Consider the following 12,406-nt stretch of genomic DNA (forward strand, 5'->3'; position numbering starts at 1 on the left):
CTAGCTCGGCTCGGCTCGTTTAATTCTCGAGCCGAGCCTGAGCTCGAGCCGAGCTTCAACGAGCCGAACTTTCACCGAGCTTTGACCGAGCCGAGCCCGAGCTGCTCGCGAGCTTGTCAGGCTCATTATCACCCCTAGTTGCGAGGTACCAACTCCCATGTGTCATTTTTAATCAAAGCATTATATTCATCTAACATAGCTTGACGCCAACGTGAGTCTTTAGAAGCTTGTTTAAAATTAGTAGGTTCAGACTCTACAATTTAAGTCACAATTTTTTTAGTGTATACTAGATCTATAATTTTTTAAAAAATTTGGATTAGATTTGAATACCCCTTTTCAAGTTTGGACTAGTTCTTAGGCCCGGGCTTTTCCCCGGGTAAGAAAAAAATTTCATTTATTAATATAATACTTTATGATAATAACACTAAATACAACTTAGCCTGGTGGTTAAAACTTTAGTATATGTACTTGAGGTCTCGAGATCAAACCCTATACTATGCAATTTCTTAATTTTTTTAATGTACATGGATTACATGAACTAAAACTCCTTAGGAAGAACGCCACGTGGCACAGTTTCTTGTTCTCGCATGCCTTTTAATAGATTTGTATAGATTAGCCTTGAACTTAGCAAAGATCGAATCCAATCATATCTCATCCATATTGCAACTTAATGATTCATCAATTGTCTTTTTTTCCACTTAAGGGAGAATATTAGGCAACTAATTTTTTAAATAGTAGTGATGTAATTCATCCTTTAGATGATTTTGTCAATTAATCTTTACATTATCATGCAATACAATTGGACATTGAAAGATATGTATGCTTTTTTTTTTTTTTTTGTTCTATCAAAGATTTTTTGACCATTGATCTTTGCATCTCTCTCAATATTTAACACTAAATGACTAAAATATGATTTGACTTGGCGTCTCAAGAAACTCAAAGCAAGCTGAGAGACAAAACCTTGATTTGTTTATGATATCAACATTATTGAAATAGTACCTTCTCCTAAGTTCACATTAATTTCAAAAATACTACTACTTTGTAATAATAATAGTACTTTTTCTTTCTTTCTTTTCTTTCTTGGGATGTTTTGTTTATAACGTCGTTGTCAGCTGAAATTTTGGTTCTTACCGGACCCCACATACCGTGTACACACTTAGTAGCCGCGCTTTGTAGAGAAGAAGATCTAGGGAATGTTAACGGCAAAGTGACCGATTCTGTTTTCTTTTAATTTTTGAGAGGACAGAATATTGTTATTGAATGCAAACTCTAGAAAATCACTGTTAATTTCCTCACTTCACTTTGAAAGAGACTTGAGAAAGGTAAGCTCTTTGAAAAATTCTCATTTTTCTCTCCTTTATCACATTCTAAATTACTTAATTGTGATGCACACTTGGGGTTTGAATTCAAATACTCTTGGAAGAATTTTAATTTTATAACTACTTGTCCAAATCCTTTTTGCAATACCAGATTCTGAATAAGTCTTGTCTCTGAGAATTATTAACTGGGTTTTTGTTGATAAGCTTGTTTTTGATCTTGGTTTTATCTCAAGAACATTCATTTGTCATCTAAATTTGAGAGTTGGTGATCTGGGTTTTCCGCAAGAATATTCAAAATTCATCAGAATTTCACATTTGGTGATCTGGGTTTTGTGAATTATCTGGGTTTTGTCAGTTTAGGTAATTGGTGATTTGGGTTTTATCAGAAACTTATTGGGTGTGTCAAGTTTTGTCTGATTATCTTTTTAAATCTGAGTTTTTTGATTGAGAGGAAATTGGTGATCTTGGTTAGTGTTTAAGTTGATTTGCAGTAGTGAAACTTGTACCAGTTGTGTAAGTTTGGTGGTTGAGAATTTTGTGTTGGTACTGTATAAAGGTTTGGTTGAGACTTGATATTGCTGAATTAAGGTCTGAATTCTTGTTTTTAGAAAGATTGATTAATTTTTGGGATTTTTGTTCAAGTTTAGGTATGAGAATATGATGTTTTTGTACATTTTGGTTACTTGTTAGATGGCGACAGTATCGCCATCTCCAGATTCTGCACCTTCTAATATCCCACCAACTTCCTCTCCCACACCTCCACTGCCTTCTTCTCCACCACAATCTTTAACCCCACCAGAACCTTCCACAACACCGCCTCCCCCAGATACTAGCCAACCTAATGCCAGTCCACCGGAATCTTCCGCCCCGTCCCCTCCATCTTTACCGCCAAATGCTCCACCACCAACCAATGTGGGAACTCCACCTGTCACACCACCACCAGTAGACTCATCCCCCCCACCTAGTACAAGTGTACCACCCCCTTCCACACCTGAATCCCCTCCTCCGCCCTCTTCCGATACTCCACCACCAGCCCCCGATATTTCAACACCACCGCCAACAACAACCAGTCCACCAAGTAGTTCACCTCCACCTGAAGTTGTCCCACCACCTTCATCACCAGCCAACCCACCTACAAGTTTGCCTTCACCACCTGCAGTATCTAACCCACCTACAAGTCCGCCAGCACCAACTACGCCTCCCCCAAGTTCACCACCATCAACAATTACTCCTCCAGCAAGTTCTCCTCCACCACCATCAGTGAACCCACCTGATAATCCACCTCCTTCCCCGCCATCGTCAAATCCTCCTGCAGATTCTCCACCTTCACCAGCATCTCGACCACCAGAAAATTCACCTCCTCCCCAAGCACCCACTCCACCTGAAAGTTCGCCACCACCTTCACCACCATCATCACAGCCGCCTCAAAGCTCACCTTCTCCACCTGTCGTATTGCCTCCTAGGAGTTCACCTCCACCCTCTAGAGGTAGCCCACCTCCATCTTCTAGAGGTAGCCCACCTCCACTTGATCCTGATCCAGCTTCTCCGCCATCCGAGTTACAAATTTCTCCACCGTCCCCAGGTTCTGTCCCGTCTGCTCCTGGTTTACCAGCTAATAGACCAAGTCCTGATGCACCTGAAACTGCAAATAATGCCACCAGCAATGGGGGAATTGGAACGGGTGCAACTGTTGCTATTGGTGTAGTAGTTGGGCTTCTAATGCTTGGACTCATTGGTTTGATTGGTGTGTGGGTCTATAAGCGCAAGAAAAAGTCTTCTGGGTCATATGATGGCCATGTCATTCCTGCTTCAATAGGCTCTTCTCCACGATCAGGTAAGAATTTTTGGGTACTCCGCTGATTACCAGTTTTGGCTATATTGATGTCACAGTTGTGCGAATTTTCCTTTTGACCAGTATAATGTTGTAAAAGCTTTTGAAGTGAAACGTTATTGGTATCTTTCTAATACATTTAACATATTACCTGTCATTTTCTTTTCTCTGGATGAAAACTTTTCAGCTGTGAAAATTCACCCAGTTAATGTTAAGAACAAAACTGATAGAATCACTTTTGTAAAGAAGCAACTTATCATGAATACTTTTTGTTCTGCGACGTCAGAGTCTTAATATCAATCTTCTAGTCCTCTGAAATTTGTCATATATAGCCGATTGAAAACTTTCCTTCTTCTTCAGGAGACACTAATGAATTGACACTCCTAGCAACAACATTGAAATGTCTTTCCCGATAAATTTTTATGTAGTATTGTGCAACAAATCTGATACTTTAGGAAGGCTCATTGTATGAAATGGTGATAGATTTTGCTATTTTGGCTGAAGTAAGTATAGTATATAGGATGATTATCTATGTAGTAAATGACAATTAATGTGCTTGTAAATGTGTCGTCGTAGTACATGACAGTTAACTAGCTTGTTCTTGTTGTGAATTGGCTGCAATTACTCTTAAATTTTGACTGATATGACTACTGTATTGGTTCCAGATGGAAAACTGTTGGTGAAGACTGAGTATCCAGGTTCAACCTTTGTGGGAGGCTCTGGTAGTGATACACCCACTGATCATGGTGGATATGGCCATTCAAGGTCCTGGTTTACTTATCCAGAATTATATGAGGCTACCAGTGGATTTTCTGATGAGAAGCTTCTAGGGGAAGGTGGATTTGGTCGTGTATATAAAGGACTTCTAGCAGATGGCAGAGTAGTAGCTGTGAAGCAGCTGAATATTGGTGGTGGACAGGGGGAGCGTGAATTTAAAGCAGAAGTGGAGATAATAAGTCGCATACACCACAGGCATTTGGTTTCTCTTGTTGGCTACTGCATCTCAGAGAGTAAAAGGCTGCTTGTTTATGACTATGTTTCTAACAACACACTTCATTTCCATCTTCATGGTATAGGCTTGATCCTTACTGCCTTCCTTGATTTTGCACCTTGTTATAAATCTGATAATTGATGTCCTTATATTTGTAGGAAAAGGTAGGCCAGTCATGGACTGGGAAACACGTGTTAAGATTGCTGTAGGTGCTGCTCGTGGTATGACGTATCTTCATGAAGATTGTGAGTGTTACTTTTTATTATCTGATTTTATTACAAATGTGACTTGAGTTGCTGTCTTTGTCAAAAATGTTCCATCATCCAGAAAAACATTATTCAATGAGCTGACTTTTATTTAAGTGCTGCACTTTCGGCAAAGGAGAAGGGAGTCAATGTCATAACCCTGGCTTTGTGATGTGCATAATATTAATGGAGTTAGGGGGGGGTATAGGGGTGAGCCGGGTGGGATGATATTTGGGATTAATTTGTGAAAGCACATGTTTTGAACTCAGAAGACCTTATTAGTAGCTGTTCCGAGTCTTATGCTTTTTAACCTGGGATTTGGAATCGCTATACTTCTTTGATCAAGGAGGAACTTGAGGGATGAATTTAAGTATAGGTAACCTATCCATATCAAAGAGTTTGATGTTTAATGTGATTTATTTACAAACTTTGGCTTTACATTATATCATGAAAGTTTGCTTTCTTAGTCCTGGAACTCTGTTGTTGTTGCAGTCGTGGAATTTCAGAGATGGTTGCAGAGTTATTGGACCCTTTCCCTTTAAACATTATCGAATGAATTCATCATGCATCCTCTTTTTTTTTTTTTTTTTGTTAACCATCTAAATATAGAATCTTGACCTAGTTCCATACTCTGGTACTTATTTTTTTTATTTCATTTTAAGGAAGAAAACTTTCAGTAAAGACGAGAAGGCTTTACATATGATATGAACAAATTTCTCCATGCAGTAAATAAAAGAGAATCGCAGACAAGTATGTGGATCTGTAGTCACATTATTTGTGTTTCGAGCTGTAAAGCACGTAGAGAGGTCAAGTGTGCCACTTTGTTTTATGGCAAGTAAAAAGAGAGGATAATGTATATTTGGAGGATCTTAGATTTTTTTTGAGCGAAATGCATGAAACAGTAGTAAATAGCCACTAAGTGTTCCCGGCATGCAAGATAGTTTACATAATAAAAGTGCTCTTTATCTTGTCTTTGATAATTTTATAATTCATATCACTTTCGCTCTCAATCCTGGAAACCAAAAGCCTTTGCCTTGTGCTTATCTTCAAGGTCTGCTATTGCTAACTACTAAAACACTTAGCTTTCCAGATTATTGGTAGCTGGATTGCTGGACTCAGGGTTTGAGGTGTGCGCTCTGTGGAGTGCATGCAAATTTGCAACAATATCTATGTTAGACCATTAGGATGTGTCTTTCTTCATTGTTATCACAATTGCCAATCACATGCTCTTGTTTCTCCCCTGAAACTAGTTCTTTTGGCTGTTAGTATAATGTTACATTAGCTCCTTGAGCCAAAAATAAGAACCTTTTGTTTCTGTTCCATATTTAGTTTTAGGGTCCCTTAATTTTAACATTGCCATAGACCCCATAGTACTTACATATGAAGCAAAGTGCACTTAGGCATCAGTTGACGATTATGTATCCATTTGCCACTGAAACTTATTTTGGGCTTGCCCTTTCTCTTTGAGAAAACTTTCTTTCGAATATTTTGACCATTTGATTTTTGATGTTGACATAGCGCATGCTGTCTTAAATTGCTGCCTTCATGTGTAGCTTCTTCTCATTAGTTCTTAGAATTCGTATATAGATTCATACATCACTGATGGGTTCTTGCAATGCTTTTCTCATAAATTTGTTTTCTTAAACTCTTACAAATTTTCTTTTCTATGTTGTTTATCTTCAATCATGCCAGGCCATCCACGAATAATTCACAGAGATATTAAATCGTCAAATATTCTGTTAGATAACAACTTTGAGGCTCAGGTATGCAGCTTTCTCTCAAGTCTCAAGTCTCAAGTCTTGTATACACCATCCTTTATATATTTCTGGATTCAGTGGTCTATTCTCTTTGCAGGTTGCAGACTTTGGACTTGCGAAATTGGCAATGGACGCAGAGACACATGTTAGTACTCGTGTTATGGGAACGTTTGGGTAAGTATTATTTAAAGACGGTTGCCTTTAGAGGCGCATGTACCTAATTAGGTGTAACGGTGCTTTTTGTTTAAAGATATTATATATCATAACTGGATTTGCTATTTTTAATGAAAAGAACATTTTTATCTGTCTGATTTCAGATATATGGCGCCTGAGTATGCTACAACTGGTAAATTGACTGAGAAATCAGATGTGTTCTCTTTTGGGGTTGTCCTTTTAGAGCTTATAACTGGACGTAAGCCCGTGGATGAATCTCAACCTTTGGGAGATGAAAGTCTTGTTGAATGGGTATGTTATAATTTTATCTGTTGTCAAAACTCGAAACATTTGAGTTTGAATTCTACTTAATCTTGTCGGTGTTTGTAGGAGAGTCCATGGACTTCAATTTAGCTATTTTTGACAAGGGGATCTTGAGCTATTTTGTTCTAGCCTTTGATGATGTTTTATCAGCTATGGACCCTTCCTTTTCTATTCCCCATGCTTCTGCAGGCAATAGATAGGTTGATAATTGCTGAACAACCTAATGATGGCGGCATTGGCGCTCTTTGATTTTCTTTTCTTTAGTAACGTTAACTAATAGCTTAATCAGAACGAAATGATCCAATAGGATACACTTGGTAGAGAGATAGATACTTTGCTTTTCAATACAACGTCTCTCTTCAAGAAATGAGGCATTTTTCCTTAAGTACAACCTTTATAGTTGGTCACCATGATTTTTTTTGTGGCCTACCTAGTGCTGCTAGGCTGATATTGCTGTCAATAAGATAACATGAGGTGAAGGTCTAGTTAGTGACAATTAGAAGGTTAGGACTCTTCCTGTCAAACAGCATACACCAAACATAGAGTGAAAGAATGTGTTTTCCCTGTTCTACGTAAAGAGTCTAAATAGACTATTCCGGAGGGGAAAACCGGTCCTTCCTAGTGAAGACAGAAAGAGAGTTTCAATTAGCGACATGTTAGGCAAAAGAAGAACCACCTTCGAGGTATGAGATGATTGAAAGGCAAAGAAGATGAAATAAATAAATCTTATAAGAGAAAGCTGTCAAGCCATGAGAGGAAAAAGAGAAATATGATAAGCCTGGCATTTTCCCTTCCATATCTCCAACTTGTGTGAGCTTTCTCTGTCTTCCTTGCTTATAATCACACGGGAATGTGGTCCCATCAGCACCCTCATTCCTTAGTTTGTATGGTATCCCATATGAAGCAAAATGAACTGGAAGAAGTATAGAATCTAGTAGGACTTAGGAGTGTGTTACTTACTCTGTCCCTTATTTGAAAGAATGTCAGCGTGAAAGGAATGAATGAAATTTAAGAGTAGAAGGAATAGGGAAGTTTTGGATAATGTTCTGGATGCATATATGTTAACCGGAATGGATACTGTTTTGGGACAACCTAAAGTAAGAAGATGGATAAAGACATTGCAATGGTGGGATTATATATCTTTGTTGTCTTTAATAAGTGTGTTTAAAATGTAATACTATAGAGTAAGTATAGAGTCTTCTGGCTAAAATGTTTTTTTGACATTTCCAATGCGAGTGTAGTGCTTTTGCTCTATATTTGACAAACCTTGACAGTAAAAATTGTCTTTTATACTCATCATAAGTCAAAAACTTTCTCAATTTTAGGCACGACCTTTGCTGTCACATGCGCTTGAGACGGGAGAATTGGAATGTCTTGTAGATGCTCGTCTTGAAAAGAACTATATTGAGAGTGAGATGTTGCGAATGATTGAGGCAGCTGCAGCTTGCGTGAGACATTCGGCAGTGAAGAGACCAAGAATGGGACTGGTATCTACTGAATTTTGATTGCACCTTATAATACCTCTGTTATTTTTTAGATGCAACATTTGATAATTTTATTCTAGCCTTCTAAAAGGCAAATGTTGCATCTAAAAAAAAAAACAGAGGTGTTATATTATGAAAGGGATTAGGTACATCTGTTTATCCTCTTGTTACCTTTGCAGGTTGTCAGAGCTCTTAGCATGTCTGACTCTGGAGATTTATCTAATGGATTGAGGGTGGGTGAAAGTCAGGTCTATGATTCTGCGCAGCAATCTGCTGAAATTAGATGGTTTCGGAGGATGGCATTTGGTAGTCAAGATATTAGTACTGATTTTTTCAGTAATCCCAGCCAGACACACGGGTTTTCTGGCCAGAGCAGGCAGAATGTAGATTCTTCAACTCAGCATCAGCATAACCGAAATTCTCAGAATGCAGGGTTGCTTAACCAAAATTGGAATAACGTGAACTCGACCGAGCATCATTCAACCCAACATAACCAGAGTAATAGGAGCCCAAGTCTATATAGGGAAGATAGTGTGAACCGATGATTGAACTTTATAAGAAGGAGTAAATTCATCTCAGGGCAATTGGAGTCTAATTTGATTGTTTAAAGGGTGGAGGTGACAGAAGGTACAGCTCCTTCATTGTTGGCCCTAAATCTAAATGCTCTGCTACGTTTTATGTAGCTAATAGCTCTGCTCTTTGCTGCAATTTTTGCACAGAAATTTTGCATTTTTTTCCCATTATTCTTTATTATTGTAAGTATAGTAGGTGCACGTTTTGTTTAGCAAATCATTATAATGTAATGAAGCAACCTTTTCCCTTTTGATCCCCACCTATGTTGTTTATAATGTGAATGAAGCAACTCATTTTGTTCAGCAAATCTAGTTGATAGCTGTTGGCATATTGTTCTAGCTAGTTTGACTAGTTATTGTATAGAAGTGTCAGGTAAAAAGATGATAGTTGATTATATTTTAGCATAATTGTTATTTTACCTCAACGTGCTCATTTCTCTAACCAAAAACAACTTACTAGTTTTTTCAAAATTAGTTTTCTGGATCCAAACTGCATTTCGGATCCTTTGTTTACAACTTTGCATACACCACCAACAGATGAATTGACTGATCGATCCTATAAAAAGAACAACACCTCTATTTCTTTTAAGGTAAGGAGGAAAAACGTTAGGAGATCCTCCTCACGAAGGGAACGTAAACAAAATCTCTTAATATATGCTCAATCCTTTGTTTACCAAATGGAACTGTTATGTTTGAGTTGCAAAAGCAAGCAACTTAGCTCATATATCATGTTAAGTGGTTTCGTTCATGATTAAGATCTGTTTCCTTTTCGGCCTTCTTGTGGTCAGTGGTGCTACAAGGTCTTCTCATGTGCTTACAGATTTGAGATACTATTTATGGTTAGCGATCATGTATACGCCAAGCAAAAGATTCTATACTGTAGGTTGAACTTTGCAGCTTATGATAGTTTCTTTAAGAGCAAACAAATATCATCAAGCTTAACTTCACCATCAAAATTAAAACCAATACTGCAATATAATAAAGTAATTATGTATGTAAGTTTTTAATTTGGAGGAGTTGATTATCAGACAAGCCTTATGTATTCTGGAAAGCAATAACAAGAACACAGAGCAGGAAAAGGATAGTAACAATAGTCCGAATAAAGATGAAAGGCAGGTTATAGTATGGACAGTGGGGAAGAAAACGAGAAATGTCATGCAAACTCTAGTAGTAGATGGTGCATGGGCAGATAAGAAGGGGAATCAGTGGCAAGCTGCTATAGCTTGGAAAAACAAGAATGGATTATTAGGAGAAGAGTCTGCTTCCAGAATTTTTGCGAACTCTCCTGTACAAACTGAGGCTTATGCCATTCTCAAGGCTTTACAAGACATGAAATGGAAGTGCTCAGACATAACAATATACACAGACAACATAGAAGTGGTCCAAGCGCTGAATAGTCAAGAAAGCACAAACAAGAATATAGCCCAAATAATAGTAGCGATTAAGAGAGCAGCTAGTACTTATCATTTTGTTTCCTGTATCAAAGTTAGGCGAGAAGCAGTTAAACTAGCCCATGACTTAGCTGCAAGGGCGAGGAAAGGATTGGTTAACTGCTCTCCGTTTTGAGTTTATTTGTTTTACCCTTTGTCAAAAAAAAAAAATGTCACCTGTAGGCAACGGATGGCGAAAGTTACCTGGAAGTGGACCTTCTTTGAGTAGACATAAAGGAACAACAAATTGACAGCCTCTTTGTTTTTTCCTTTGTGATTTTACATTTTAGTGGTTTTGGATGGCAACGTTTACGTCAAAATAATTTCTCCAAAGACAATTGATTGATCTTTCAAGTTATTCTTCATAACTTTATTGTTACCTTATTTACCTTTTAAGAAGAGAACATACATGTTGATCTTCTTTTGCTTCACCCTTCACAATGCTCTCCTCAACAGAGGAAAGGAACATATACCTTATTCACAAGCAACAACTTGTTAATCTCTTCTTTTTATTATATCACCTCACTTTCATTCTTTCTCCTCTCTTTTTCATTCTTCCTTCCCAATTGGCATATAGGCTATAGCTAGCTAACGCGATCCATGGAAGATTGCAACACGCTTATATCTGATTGTATCATCATATCCTGCTGTTGTCAATGCTTGTTTTTACAACTCCTGATGTTCGTGTTCCTCCAACTCCCTCGTAGATTGGCTCAGAAGACGAAAGAGTTTGCGAAAAAGAAGTTGCGCAACAGGAAGAAGAAGCAACAAGGTGAGGAAATAGTAGAGAAACAAGTAGTAGATGATGATGATGATGATGATGATGATGATGATGATGATGATGAGTTTATAGAGTTAGATAGTGGTAAGTCTATATCTATGAAAATCCTTGAATTGGAAGGGATGGCTGTAAAAGAGTTACATAATTGGGGGAGTTGCACAGATGAAGTTGATAAGGTCTTAGGGGAGTTGTCTTTGAAGGGAGAGTTTGCATTTGGAAGCTTTTGGGGAAAGGATTCTGAGATTCAAACAAGAAAATCTTATTGTAAATGTAGTAGGAGTTTGACTAAGGAAGATGATTTAGAGTTTGGGAGTCACGTTGTAAAGTTTCATTTTATTCAAGTTATTGCCCCTTTTAGCTCCTCATAATGTTAATTCTCATAATAATAATAATAATTATCTCAAAAGGTAGTTGTAGTGACTCAATCCTCACCATTACAATTTCAACCTTAGGTTTTGGACCTTTAATTATCGAAAATCTGTGAATTATGGCAATGATTTTTTTCTTTTATAAACATACATGGTAAAAGTTTGCACAAGCTTTTTTAATAAAGGAAGAAAATATAGGAAGACCCCTCAATCAGAAGATCAATCTAAAACATCCTTACGGATGAAAAGAGAGAAATTAACATCAAAAGGAGGGAATAAATAAAGAAGGGCCGAGAAGGAATGTCCACAGACCACGATAAGCCAAGAGGGTAGACTTTCATATCTAGTGATTTAATAAGGTAGAAGCAATTTATCTATCGAAAAATTTAAAATAATTACAACGAAAAATTATCACCCATTTGATTAGGGGTCTGCCTGACCGAAATCTCATACAGACCAATTAAGTCCAATTCAGTAAAGATTCTTTGACGGGATACGAAGAATCTCACTATTGTAAAACTTTCCTCAAACTTTAAATATTGTGAAATACTAACCTTATTACTAGATTATTAAAATAGACACATATAACTAAAAACAATTTCAATAAGATGTATATTTGTGGGATAAATATACCCGTACCCGTTCTACACCCGTAAACAATGACTCGAAAAAATAAATCGAAACATGAAATTAAAATAGACCCAGATATGACCCAAACCCGAAGTGATCCGACCTGAAATTGACCCGATAATGATAACCTCAATCCGTCCCGACCCGAAAAGTTGTCATATTAGTTATTCTTTAAACCAATTTATGAAAAAATTGTCATGAAATATTATATATGATTTAGCAACTGTCCATTAATTATTTACTTACTCGCATTAGTCTTATATGTGTTTTATTTATTTACGAGATTGGGTACCCGATTTATACTGGCCCGAACGACCCGAACACAACTCGAACACAAAATTGATCCGATTATGACGCATTTGTTACCTCTAATTGCAGCATGTAAATTTGATGATCCTAATTATTAGGGTAAGGTTTACCTTACACTACACATTTACTAGTAAATTATGCACAACTCATATACCAGTAAATTATGCACACGATGCGTGCCTGAATTTTATTTTAAAATATAAATTCTATCC

At 37.3% G+C, this 12,406-nt stretch overlaps 2 protein-coding genes across 3 annotated transcripts; both read left to right on the plus strand.

The window, feature by feature from the left end:
* Positions 1-1,114: 1,114 nt before the first annotated feature.
* LOC104896324 (proline-rich receptor-like protein kinase PERK9) lies at positions 1,115-8,936 on the plus strand. 2 transcript variants are annotated; one of them, XM_010683063.4, is made up of 9 exons: positions 1,115-1,322; positions 1,967-3,153; positions 3,816-4,220; positions 4,300-4,386; positions 6,079-6,149; positions 6,241-6,317; positions 6,461-6,608; positions 7,946-8,107; positions 8,284-8,936. In XM_010683063.4, the coding sequence occupies exons 2-9, from the start codon at positions 2,010-2,012 to the stop codon at positions 8,647-8,649; spliced, it is 2,460 nt and encodes an 819-aa protein (XP_010681365.2). In that variant the 5' UTR covers positions 1,115-1,322; positions 1,967-2,009; the 3' UTR covers positions 8,650-8,936. The 2 variants fall into 2 exon arrangements, with proteins under 2 accessions (XP_010681365.2, XP_010681366.2); XM_010683064.4 differs by having other exon boundaries at positions 2,010-3,153.
* Positions 8,937-10,446: 1,510 nt separating this feature from the next.
* LOC104896325 (uncharacterized) lies at positions 10,447-11,297 on the plus strand. The gene has a single exon (XM_010683065.4). It carries the CDS (start codon positions 10,707-10,709, stop codon positions 11,253-11,255), a length of 549 nt encoding a protein of 182 aa, XP_010681367.2. The 5' UTR covers positions 10,447-10,706; the 3' UTR covers positions 11,256-11,297.
* The last annotated feature ends 1,109 nt before the right edge of the window (positions 11,298-12,406 follow it).

This window comes from Beta vulgaris, chromosome 6 (genome assembly GCF_026745355.1).
Source record: "Beta vulgaris subsp. vulgaris cultivar EL10 chromosome 6, EL10.2, whole genome shotgun sequence".
Classification (NCBI taxonomy): Eukaryota; Viridiplantae; Streptophyta; class Magnoliopsida; order Caryophyllales; family Amaranthaceae; genus Beta; species Beta vulgaris.